The 12,975-nt window shown below is 47.1% G+C and overlaps 1 protein-coding gene across 2 annotated transcripts in view; it reads left to right on the forward strand.

Moving 5' to 3' along the window:
- LOC143325725 (protocadherin-1-like) overlaps positions 1-11,235 on the forward strand; it is a 166,995-nt gene extending 155,760 nt beyond the window's left edge. For both annotated transcript variants that reach the window (XM_076739001.1, XM_076739005.1), the window contains one exon: positions 5,898-11,235. In XM_076739001.1, the coding sequence (XP_076595116.1) occupies positions 5,898-6,322 (425 nt within the window). In that variant the 3' untranslated portion in view covers positions 6,323-11,235. The remainder of the gene's footprint in view (positions 1-5,897) is intronic.
- The last annotated feature ends 1,740 nt before the right edge of the window (positions 11,236-12,975 follow it).

Consider the following 12,975-nt stretch of genomic DNA (forward strand, 5'->3'; position numbering starts at 1 on the left):
AGGGAGCAGTTCTGTAAAAGCCTGTAAAATCTTTAAAGGAACACAGAGCACATCACACAGTGACTGACAGGAGTGTGTGTGTGTGTGTGTGTGTGTGTGTGTGTGTGTGTGTGTGTGTGTGTGTGTGTGTGCGAACTGAAGATTTGTATTGAGGTGTGTGACCATGAATACAGAGTCAGGTTTACTGCAGTGTGTGTTTGCTTCACTGCTCAGTGAAAACAGCCACATGTTGTTATTTCAGAGTAAAATCTGAAGTGTCTGCAGGGACGTCGTCAGTCTGAGGTCATGGCGCTCTGCGTCCGGGTTTTCTTCATGAGTGACATTCAGGAAGAACTCGAAGCGCCGTTTGAAGCCTGCACACATCGTACAGTGTACGGCAGCTGAGAGGTGCCAATCCGGAGAGGGAGTTTGATAACAGCTGTTTTAAAGGAGCGTTGACAGTCGGCGTGCTTTGAATGAGACGTGAGGACGTCGACACCTGCGATGACTCGTATGTCAGTCGCCTGTGTGTGTGTGAGGAAGTGTTTTTCCTTCAGAAGACGGCGTGTTTCTGACAGCATGTTTTAGAAGCAAAGGTACGAGACCTTTGAGGGACAGACCTGCACTGTGTCCGACGTCACGTCCACTGCCGAGCGAGTTCTAGTGAAGACGTCCTCTGCTCTTAAACCTGAAAGGAGACGTGAAGAAGCTTCAGGTCGGTACAGGAATGAATGCTGTTTATTCCTCATCCTGGACGTCGACTCCGGCCCAATCGCCCTCGCAGGTTGTTTTTCGTGAGAGCTGACTCGCCTGACTCGTCTCTGTGAGGTCGAGACAGACATTTAAGACTCCATAATCACCTGATCCGACACTGTGACCACGCAAACACGCTGAAGAACATAAATGTCACTGAGACTGATCCCACATCGTGGTCACGGCCTCCAGGGAGGCTAAAGCAGTGACACGTCTGTAAAACGAAGGTGTCCTCGTGGGCCGCTGGCGTCACCGATGATTGCGGCGGGGGAAGCAGCAGCATGTCGTTCGCTTTCTCCTGGACGTCTTTGAGCCCTGCGAGCAGTTGCACCTCCTCTCACTCCTCTATTGTTCCTATAAGATAAATTGGAGCCATTGTCATCGACAGAGAAAAGGCACTAATTGAAGGTTTTCCTGCTGCAGCTTTAACGGCAACATGAACACACACACACACACACACACACACACACACAAACGCAGCTTCAAAGTAATTAAACACATTAACACTTCAAGCAGAAGCAGAAAAAAGAGGAGCTCTCTTTTGTGTACATTCGCTTCCATTTATCAGCCAGGACTGAGCAGAGAGAGGGAAGCACGAGGATTTAGCATATCTCTGCGACTAAAGTGATGGAGCGGAAAAGCAGAGGAAGAAGAGGAGGAGGAGGAGGAGAAAGAGGGAAGAGGGAGCCAATCCGCCCGGGCTCTTTACTCTAGTCGACAGCGTAAAATGTCAGATACTCATCTGGAAATTATTTTCATTTCATACCACTGACATCTTCCCGAGCGGGGACTCTGAAATCTAATTAGTTTGACCGGAAAATGGTGACCAAGGTAGCGGAGTGTATTATGCAGAGAGAGAGGCCGTCAGGGCGAGCGAGGGTCCCTGGGGTTAACTGGAACTCAGGAGTGCAGATAAGGGCTACAGGGGGAAAAAACTCAGGAGGGCTACTCCATTTTAAATAGCCTTGACTAATAGAGGCAACCTTGAATTCAGCGTTCCGGCCCTCTGACAGCGCCGCCGCCGCCGAGCCTCGCCGAGGGTGCTGTGGAGAGAGCTGGAGAGATAGCTTCTCCTCCTCCAGAGGCGACCGCACAACTTTTCAAACTTCCCTTAAGTACTGAAGAGAAACCCCAAATCTCCGCGACGCGACTCCCTGCGGTTCACTTTAAGGTTCAAAGCCCCCGGAGCGCCCCCGTGAGGCTGCGGTGCTCATCGCACCCTCCAGCGTGAGACATCAGGCCGAACGAACTGATGATCGAACTGCCCCTCCGAGCTTTTCCACCGCAATTCATGAGGTGACAAAGTTCTGGGACGATGTTGATGTTTGTGCCTCAGTCACTAATGAGAGTCAGCGGCGGTAAACGCTGCTTTGTCAGCAGGCTTCATCAACATCTGATCAGCCTTCCTGTCGGCTTTGATGATGATGGCGAGCAGCGGCGGCGGCGGCACCCCGCTCATGTCCAGCACCAGAGGAAGGCCTGATTAGCCAAACCCGGTATTGATCTTACATCTTAGCCACAACCCACCCTAACCGCCCAAACTCTTCCTGCCGTCATGCTCGCCAATTAGCTCCATCTTAGGCCAGAGCCAATTAGTTCTTGTGCTTCATTAGGACAAACACGACCCCCATCAGCCGAGCGCTAACTCCTGTGATTAGAGCTACAGATCGCTGTGCTGAGGGCCTGAACACAGGGTCGCACTCTGATTGGCCCCTGCTCTGTTTTTTTAATTAGTTATTGTTTTACATTGAGTCATATGTCGAGTGCATATTGAGGAATATTTGCAGTACTGGAGTACTGCAGTACCACAAAGTTCTCTCACACAGACAGTTTGTGTCCATACAGTCATTTAAAATATACAAAAACAATGAGGTACATCCATGTATGTATGAAAATATCTAAACTAACTCTTGAGTAGTGACCATGGCCTTTATTCACCTCTGGAGAGAGACTCAGGCCTTTATTTGAAACAGGATTATTATATTTTTAACTTTCCCTGTTTTTATAAATAAAGCTTTAAATCATACTTTAGTCGGACGTGTCCCTGTTTTCTTCTCTGGTCCTGTTTTAATTCTCCTCTCGTCATGTTGAATTCTTACATTTCCACAGTTCTAATTCCATCAGCACACTGACAGAGTTATGGCATCTCATGCTGCCATCCTGAGCCATTTCCTCAACCTCAGTTAAGGCCACACTTCCTGCTGCACACAAGTTTCACATTAAAAGCATTCTAACCTCTGAAAGGGCAAATTGTCCTCTTTCCTGGCAGGTTTTTACATCTCCTCTGAACAGAATCTGTTTTGATTCACTCGTTAATCCCAGAAAACCCAGTGATGGAAGTGATTGTAGTGTTTGAGCCACAAACAGGCTTTTAATGTGAAAGGTCTGCGCACACCGCCGAAGGAACACAAAGGTTTTGTTCATACTGTTTGAAAAAGAGGCAAAGAGGAAGTAATCAGAGATGTTCTGTGTGTGAAAAGGTTGTGAATATGAAGTGACTCCTGTTGTTAGTGCTAACATTAGAGCTAACAGAAAACATAACTAGAAACATGTGTGAAAGCACGAAAAGGCTAAATACATTGATTTGATCACATATATACAATTCTTTTATTATTATCTCTCTATTTCTTCATCATGTACCATTTTTGTCTTCGTATCCGTGACTTGTACCTTTGACTCGACTCCTGCTTTCAGTTGAGATGAGGCGGAGAGCAGACAGGCTGGAACTGAAGCAGCTTGATCACATCACGCCACTACAGGCGTGTCTGAGCAGAAGGTTAGCTTCCTGTTTATCTCCTCTTACACACCTGTTCAAAGATGGCTCCCCTGAGAAAGACGCTCCACTCTGACAAGTGTCAGAGAGCTCATTTCAGCGACAAACACAAACAGAGCGGTGAGTCCTCCAGGAGGAACATCTGCAGGAAGTACTCCTGTCTGGTAAAGGTAGCAGTACTACAGTTTAAAATACTCTGTTTTTACTGCAACTGTAGCAGCCACAGAATACCGAGCACGAGGAGAATGGCTGATCTGACGATATGCTGGATGCAACGCTGTCACTTAGAGACAAAATGTTGAACTGCTGGTGGACAGTTTAGAGGGAATCTGGTGAAAGAGGTTCCTGTGGCATCACTGTGGACACAGTCAGAGGTCAGAGGTCTCAGCTGTTGCCAAACAAAGTTTCCCTGCAGGCTGCAGTCCGGCTGAACTTCCGCTGAGTCTTTTTTCTGTTGTGGCTCTGTTGCGAGTGGAGTTTAGAGTGTGTTGAGCCCTGCAGCTGCGGGGGCGTCCGTGCTCTATAAGCCTCCTGCTGACACGACGTTCAGAGGCAAAGCACTTATTAACAGCCGCTCTGAACTCAGCAGCCACTCGCACATGACTTAACATTTTTGCAAGCACCTTGCTTTTGCATGGGAAGTGCTTAAAAACTAAAATCCACGGCAGCGGCGGCCGTGAGAATGTGGGGAGGGGAAGGAGGGAAAAAAGACGGAGCGCGGTCGCTACTCAGCACTCCCCGGGATTAAAATGTACACATCAACCCGCAAACAGACAGAAAAGCCGACTGTAGCTCCTTTTGCAAAAAGGAGGCAATGAATTTAAATTATGCATGAAGCAGAGGGCATTTTGGGAAATAAGCGCCATTCCCCGGGAGAGCCGGCGCCCCCTCCGCCCCCCTCCAGCCTCCAGTATCAAAGAATGATCTAATGTCACGCACAGAAGAAAGGTTACTTTCTGCATACGCATTGATATTTCTGCTTCCATCTCTGACCTTTTTCCATTCTAAGCTGTGATTTTTTAAATGCGAACTCAGCCCCACGTCCGTCCGTCTGTCCGGTTCTGTCCGTCCGTCTGGTCAGGATTAAAGATAAAATCATAAAAAAAGAACAACGGGAGAACACAAGAGAGCAAAGGGAAGAAATATTCACCATATTAATATACAAGACAGGAATGAAACGATTCATGAAACGTCTTCTTCACGTCGTCCGCCATTGTGTCATTCCTTGTAGGTAAAGAAAACACGCTTACAGTGTTGTTATTTTTGCCTTAATTGGCTGTTTGTGCAACATAATTAACGTTTTAACGAATTTTTTTTCCTGCTTTAAATCAGCTGATCCTGTTTCACGCTCAGCGCCGCCGTTTGATATGTGGTTTCCGTCTTTCAGCGACAAATTAAGCGACGTTCCTGGCGAACTGATATTGACTTTAAAAATACACACTGAGCTTTAATTAATTTCCTTCAAATGGAGAGCTGTGCGTGTGGATAAAGGAATAATGACAGGTTTAATCTCGCGCTCTTGCCAGCCTGTACGCAGCTGAACTGTGACACTGTACTCAGGTTTGTTGGCTTTTAGGGGACGAAAGCAGCGTTTACTCAGAGACCTTCGCACACAGAAATATCAACGTCTGTGAGTGGAAACCTCTATCTGTCTCCTGTCCAGGATTTATTTATCTATTTACAGTCAACTTCAACTCCAAACTTTATTATCTCAAAGGAAACCGCAACCAGGAATTAAAGTCAAATCACAGAGCACAAACAAGCATCCGCACACGAGACAACACGAGAAAAAAAACATCATAAATCTGAATAAAACAGACAAATAAAAACAGAGACTCTTCCGTTTCTGGCCGAAGAGAAGAACATTCATCATCATTCTACGATGCAACTTCCACCATCCAGCCATCTTTTCTCCACCCATTTGATCAAACAATCTGCTTCTAGTTCATCAGAATATCCCATAAACATTGTGTAGCACCAGTCTGTCCAATCTGGAGTCCAAGTCTGGTCCAAGATCAGGAACAGTTTCCACATGTGTTCAAAAAAAACCTCATGTGGAAGAAGCTTCTAGAATAAACTCCTCAGCAGGACGCTGTGTGAGTCTCTGGTGGAGAACGTGGAGCATTTAGCAGCTAAACACGTTTTCCTGAGGAGACGGCGGAGACCAAATCAGAGCTAAAAGAGCAGGAATGTTGGACTGACGTTCATCAGGAGGACACAGACGCACCGTTGCTAACGTGTTAGCCACAGCACCTTTATTGAGATGTCAGAGCAGTTGGTTTGTTTGCGTGTTCTCCTTCTTGGTGCGTCTCTTTGAAAGGACTCTGAGAGAGCTTCATGTCCATTCCAGGTTACTCATCCTTCCTTTGTCTCTTTGTTTTTCTCTCTGCAGACCTCAGGCCTCTTCCCGATGTGGCCATGACTGGTAACTGCACCCACGAGTGCACCGAGTTCGGCCACTCCGACTCCTGCTGGATGCCCGGCCAGCCTTCCCCCAACCGCAAGGTGTCCAAGAACGCCCCCAAGCTGTCCACCTTTGTGCCTTACCAGGAGATGGACGGGCAGGAGCAGCTGATGGCCAACGGCAGCCCCAAGCCCCTGACGACGGAGGAGCGCGGGACAGGCAGCGGCGGCGGCAGCAGTTCCAAAGTGGCCAACATGCGGTTCATGACGCCCTACAGCAGTGCCTACCCCGGGGGTGGAGACTCGTCCGGTAAAGACTGTGGGCTGGAGGAGATCCCGCTGAGCCAGGCGGTGGAGTACCACTCGGCCACCACTCCGACCGGCCAGACCTCCAAGAGGGAGATCTACCTGTGAGGGCGCAGCTCTCCACCTTAACACCCCCCACCCCCTCCTTACTCTCCTCATCATCCCCCGTCGCTGCTCGCCGCCACCTGTCCCGCCCCCTCACTGCCGCCCCCTGTGCCTATTACTCGCTGTGCCGCAGCACCGACTCCCCTCCTCCCTTCTTTTTATAACTGCATCCACCGTACAAGGCTTTAGACCCTCGCCCACCTCGCCCACTGCCACCGCCGCCGCCCCCTCTAGAAACCAATCAAATGTAAAATAGAATTAATTAAAATCAATTGAAGAAAACACGCGGCTCGCGCTGCTGCGGAAGGAATGTAAACTACACCACATCGTTGTGATAATTTAATGGGAAACTATTTAGCTACTCACGTATTTGAGTTGGATTTTTGTGCGTTGCTTTAGGCTATGTTACCGTGTCGGAACAGAAAAAGAAAAAACACCTTCAGGGGGAGAAGGAAAAGTACATCTTGTAAATCCTACTTAAGTATACTGTGTAATGCTATCTATCCTGATTTTTTGGGATTTGGATTAGTTTGATTTTGTGTTTCTTTATAATTTTTCTCTGTCGGCTTCGGAGCCTCCGGGAAATACACTTTTGAGCCGAGTTGCATCAAATCAACCGGGCTCGTTTTTATCAGGAACAGCTTGTCATCAGCGTGAGACGTTTGCAGAAATGCAGCTGTTTTGCATTCTCCGGAGTTGCTGTTGAGAACTTTTTCAGGTCTGTTCATTTTCTTGCCGTGAAGAGGTCTTTTTTCAGTGTACAGAGCTGTAAATACTACAAACAGGAAACTGCTGTGGCTGTAAGTGTGGATCCGTGGCTGTCGTGCTGTCTGGAGATCTTCATGTAACGTCGGCTTGATGGACTAAAAACCTTCGCATGTACAGAGAAGCGGCGCCGCGGCGTTTGCGTCACACTGCAGGAACCTGGACTCTTGAGCATCACCGACGGTGCCGAGTTACAAACAGACTTTTTCTTATTTTTTTTTTCTCTCCTCTACAACTTTACAACACACTTGAATTTGGGTTCACGAGGAGACAGAATCGTTCAAGGTGAACCGATACCAGTTTATTCAGAACCCGGCAGAAAGCGGGTTCTGTGTGTTTCAGCGGATCAGCCAAAGCTGAGCATCCAAGCACCACTCATACTCTTAATGCTCTCGTCAGTAGTACACCAGAAATGAAACCTAACAGGAAACGATGTGACGGTTAAATTGATCCTCACAGAAAAGCATCAGAAAAAGTCCCATGAAAACACATTTCGGTTTTCATGTCTAGAAACGAAATTTTGTTTCTCCAATGCTAACACGACTTCTCCACCTGTGAGTCGAGGCTAAATGTTGAAGTCCCGTCAGCGCCCCCTCCAGGCTGCAGCGATCGTTGTCGAGCTGAAGCTGTTAATCGTTTAACCTTTAAATTAAGCAAAATTAGCAAACATGATTCAGTTCCAGCTTCGCCAACGTGAAAATGATCTGTTCTATCTGTCGCATCGTAAACTGAATAGATTTGAAAGCATCACCTCCGAAATTCTGATATTTGACTAACAAAGACTAAACGATTAACTGAAGAATCCAAAAAATAACTGAGATACTTCAACGTAAAGTCTGTCCTGAATGTGGCGCGACAGTAAAAGTCGAGACGTCATTGAAGTTAAAGGGGTTCATCCTCCGGGGAGCAGGAAGTGATCAGTGAATGTCACGACAAGCTGCTGCTTGGACTGTGATCATTTGATCCTGATCATTCTGAGGAAAGATCAGATGGTCGCTGCAGTTCTTATTCTTCATCCTCTGGGGAATCTGGATATTCCTAATTGGTTTCATCAGAATTCCTTTTGAAGACGCTGTAGCTTGTTGAGGATTTAAGTGGAGTTTGAGAAATTTGTCCTGAGCGAAAACAAAGGTCATCAAAGTCATCAGGGTTCCTCCTCGGGGAGCAGGAACGTCCACACTGTGATGTGCAGTCTGGCTCGTCGGTGTTGAGATACGCTGATCACGTGCCCGACAGACGGACGGATCGATGAATCTGATTGGTGCCATGTTGCGGTAGCACCATATCAGTTTGGATTAGTGCGTTTAAGGTCATCTGCATCAGCTCCTCTACAGATCGACGCCGCGGTGCTTTGACTTTGTCGTGCTGCACGTTTCCCTGCTGTGTTCTCGAGCTGGGAGGAAGAGCTCTCTGGTCGGCGTCGCGTCTCGTTAGTTCCCACCTCTTTACCTCCTCAGTGTGAGGCCGAGCCGTCTGACGTTTAGCGCGAGTATTTATTGAACCTGTTAGCTCTGTGCAGCAGGGGAGGTGGGCGCCGCTTCCCGCGGTGCTGCAGTCGCACAGAAATGCAGGATTAATGACACCTGCGCAGGCCTCAGTCCACTAACACCCACTCCGCACAGCGCAGCAGAGAAACTCTAATTACAGCCCGAGGCTCTGCACATTACCGGCGATAATTTGCGCCAGTAAAAGCGAGCTGGTTTGGAAGTTCATTCGTTCTCAGCCTGGTGTTAATGGCTGCTGAGGGTAATGTGAGATTTCACCTGTAGTGATGCGCCAGCTGAGACTGAGAGAGTCGCTGCTAAAAATCTCCCTAACAAGTCATTTAGTGTCTCGCTGAGATCTGAAGTCTTAAAACAAAGCGAGAAATCGGCCTGTGTGAGAGCGTTTCACCTGTTTCTGCTGCAGATCAGGGTTTTGAATCAGAGAAGATTTTTATATCATACGAATCTTTCAACCTTCAATCTGGACTCATGTTGATTTAAAGCTCAGCTGAGGCAGTTTGACCTGAATGAACTCATGTCCACGTGCAAAATGAGGATTATTAATCCATCATCCCTTTAACAAAATAGACTTGATAAACAGAAGAAGAAGAAGAAGAAAACATTCTGTAGAAAACAGAAAATCTCCGCTTTGTCTTAAAGAGACCTGAATGATGAATAACCTGAATGTTGCTGCTGAGAACAAGAATGTAATTAAACTGAAAGAAATGACGACAAACTCAAATCTAAAACTTTTTCAGCACTATCTAAAGTCAGAATGTGGCTCAGAGTTCAGTAATATTCATTTCATGGATCTTTAAATAAATAAAAACATCTCTGATGTTTTTATCTTAGCAGCGTTTTCCCTCATTATACAGAGACATTTGTTTCGAGGACACGTCCAGTGTCCATTATTACTCTGAGTGTGTGCTGATTTTTAAACCACAGAGGAAGAGAGACACTCGGCACGTGTGCAGTGGACAACAGAGCGTGTCGAAGACGAGTCGATGGTGTTGATCTGGTGACGCCTCCATGAAGCCCATTGGTCAGAACTAGCTACGAGCTAGTCACACATGTACTAACCAGGACTCAAACTTCGCTCTTCTTAGTGCAGAAATCTGCCTCCTTTCGTCTCCTTTAATAAACTGATTTATTCATTTGGAGAAACTTCCTGAAACAAAAGAAGCTGCGGCGGGAAGCAGCGGGATGATCTCAGCCCTCGCCGGCTGAAGATGAGACTAAATGACTTGTCATTTGTTTTTTACGGCGTGTGTGATGTTGAACATCCACCCTCCAGAATCACAGAGGGAACATCAAAGCGACGCCGCCGGGCTGCGACGCCTTCCAAGTCTAAACAGGCAGCAAAATGAGGCCGTCTGCGGGTCGCCGAGGGGTCGCGATATCTCCTTTTATTAGGCGAACAATCGCCTTCGCCGAGCCGATCGGACCGCTTCCCTCCCCTCGTTTTCTGTTTTTGATGTCGTCCTCCGCCATCTCAGCTCCGCCGCTTAATTGGTTTTTATTGTACATACATTTGTTTTTGATGTGTGGAAGCTCCGTGTGTGTGTGTGTCTGTGTGTGTGTGTGTGTGTGTGTGTGTTAACGTGATTCAAAACGCTTCCCTCTGAGGGTGATTTGATTTATTGTGGACGTATCTGCCTGTTTAGAAGCCACACACACTCACACACACACACACACACAGTATTCCCCTGCAGATAAATCAACCATCATTCAACCGACGTTCAACCCTCCCAGTGACAGAGATTTAGAGTTCACGGGCGCCGCCGCGGTCCCTCGCGCTCCCCGTCTTCCTCTGGTGATTTAGCGCCGGCGCTCAGAGTTCTGATTGATTATTTACAGACCCAACATGGAGGTCCACATCGACTCTCCTCCTTCCTTTTCCGCTTATCACACTTCACAGTTTCATCGTAAACAAGTCATTTTTTTCGCCTCTCCATGACGCCCGCCGGCCGGCCGGCCAGCCGCTGCGCTCCCAGGTGGCCGGTGTGTTATGCTGTCTAAGGCAAAGATAGAGGAGAGAGGTCGGAGTCGTGAAGCGTCCGTTTAACCTCAGCTCTTTGGCACCAATTAACCCCAGAAGAAGAAAAGCAACCTGCGCTGACCCCTGATGACTTTTGCTGACCTCTGGCGTTGCTGTTGCCTTCACCTCACAGCAAATCCTGAGAGCAGGAGAGCTGTGTGTGTGTGTGTGTGTGTGTGTGTGTGCGCGTGTGTGTGTGCACCAATAATAAGAAAAATAGCAACCACATACACCACATGGTCAAAAGTATGTGGACGGTTAGCCTCTTCTTCTGTGCGCAGAAGCTGGACATGTGTTTCTGTAACCGTGTTCTGGTTCCAGTCTTTCCAGTTGAGGCTGCTTCAGGGACACCAGAGCTTCAGCTGGAGTTCCAGCTCATCTGGAAGGTGCTGGATGGGGTGGAGCATTAAGGTTTACCTTCACCGGAGTGAAGTGCAGTGGACGGACGGCTGACCACAAACCTTTGGCCATGTGGTTTATTTAAACGGTGATTTTTCAACAAATTGTGCTTCACAGGAGAAAGTAGAGGAGCAGCCTCAGCAACATGGTGGAACAGAGTGTAATCCTCTCCTTTAAGTAATCAGATTACATCATTTTAGAGGAATTTATTGTCATCTGGATTAACAACTGAACTTAAAAAAAAAAAAAGGAAAATCGTTGTAAAATTTCCTCTCAGCCTCATAGTTAGAAACAGTTTTGATTTCCAGTCACATGTCTACGCCGCTCACACACACACACACACACACACACACACACACACACACACAGTATACGTGTGTGTGTGTGTGTGTGTCTGTATGCATAGAGATGATCCCAAGCTTTTTGGTCTTGAGGCTTCCTGTCAGACTACAAACACTTCCTGCTCCCTGGAGGAACACCCTATACACCCCCCCAATCCCCACCGACACCCACTACCCATCAACCCCCAGGAGAGCTGCTGTCACACACACTGACAGCCTCTGTGAGTGTGTGTGTGTGTGTGTTCAGCAGGTGTCTCTGCATGCAGAGCGTCCACCTCTCGTCCTGCTGCCTTCACATTCACTTTCAGATCTGCTTCAGTGACACATAATATACATACACACACATATATATATGTACACATATGTGTGTGTATGTATTTCTGACATCACCAAAGTACTGACACCATACATGAATATTCCAGAGAGAAGACAGCCAATCAGAGCAGGCTGCCGCTCCTCCTCTCCGTGCGTCGTCCAGCAGGTTTTCACCTGATTTATTACCTTTAAGTGTTTGAGGGGAAGCCTTTGATCAGGAATCAGAGCGTCTGTCAGCGGCGCTCTGAACTGTCTGAGCCTCGCTGCACACGCACGCCGCCATGTGCGGCCTTCGCTAATGAAATGCAGTCAGTTTACCTCGAAAACGTCTTTGTGAATTTCTGAAAACGCCGGTTCACATTTTAAAAGCAGCTTCTCTTAGTTTTAAAATGAAGAGTTTTCCCTCTGAAACACGCTGGTTTAGCCTCGATTCATCATTCAGAAGGTGCACTGGTTCACTCCTCCAACACTTATGAACTTACTGATTTAGGACTGAAGTCTATTTCTTTTGGAAACACTGGTTTACTACTGACGGACATTATTTATGTATGAAATCTGCTGCTCTGCTTTCAGAGGAATGTTTGTCTCCTTAAACAGACGCTGCGTCTCAAATTGTTGGTTTTTGTGGCGACGGCCGACTCTTAAAGCTGCACTGACGACGGATCGGATCACTGCCACGTGAACCGTTTGGTTCCAACTCTTTTAGCTCCTAGTTTTGGTTCTGCGGCTCATTTCCTGTTTGGTTCAGTCTCCACTTCCTGCTCAGACAGACACCAGTAAAGAAAGTGGAACATCTGGCAGCTGAAGAGACGTTTTCTCAGGATTTGGTTGAGACCAAACATGGAGCTAAAAGGAGAGTCAACATTGGATTAATGTGTTAGAAGTAATAACTTCTAACTCGTTCTGCTGCCTCCAATTGGCCAAAAATAATACAAAGTTCAAGTTAATGCAGCTTCAAGAGGGAAATATCAACACGTATGTTGCTTCTTCTCTATGAAACAAAGATTTTTTCAAATGATATCTCATATTTTTCATTACTTTCGCCCCCTAACTGGACTACAGTTGTGTTCCGGCCCAGTTTTTTTAGGTAAAGGTGAGGCTGAGTCATTGGCTCGTAATCATAAAGTTAATAAATAAACTTTGAGTCTGGTTCAGAGTATTTCATCATTTACTGAACTGTATTTATGCGCTGAGGACAGTTTGAGACGCAGCCTGTATTTCGTACTTTCAGCCCTTCATTTTGCGTTAACGCTGATCCAGTCGTGAGACTCTTCTGGTATCTTATCGGCTCATGTTGTTGTAGCTGTGAGTTCA

This window comes from Chaetodon auriga, chromosome 9, assembly GCF_051107435.1.
Source record: "Chaetodon auriga isolate fChaAug3 chromosome 9, fChaAug3.hap1, whole genome shotgun sequence".
Lineage (NCBI taxonomy): Eukaryota > Metazoa > Chordata > Actinopteri > Chaetodontiformes > Chaetodontidae > Chaetodon > Chaetodon auriga.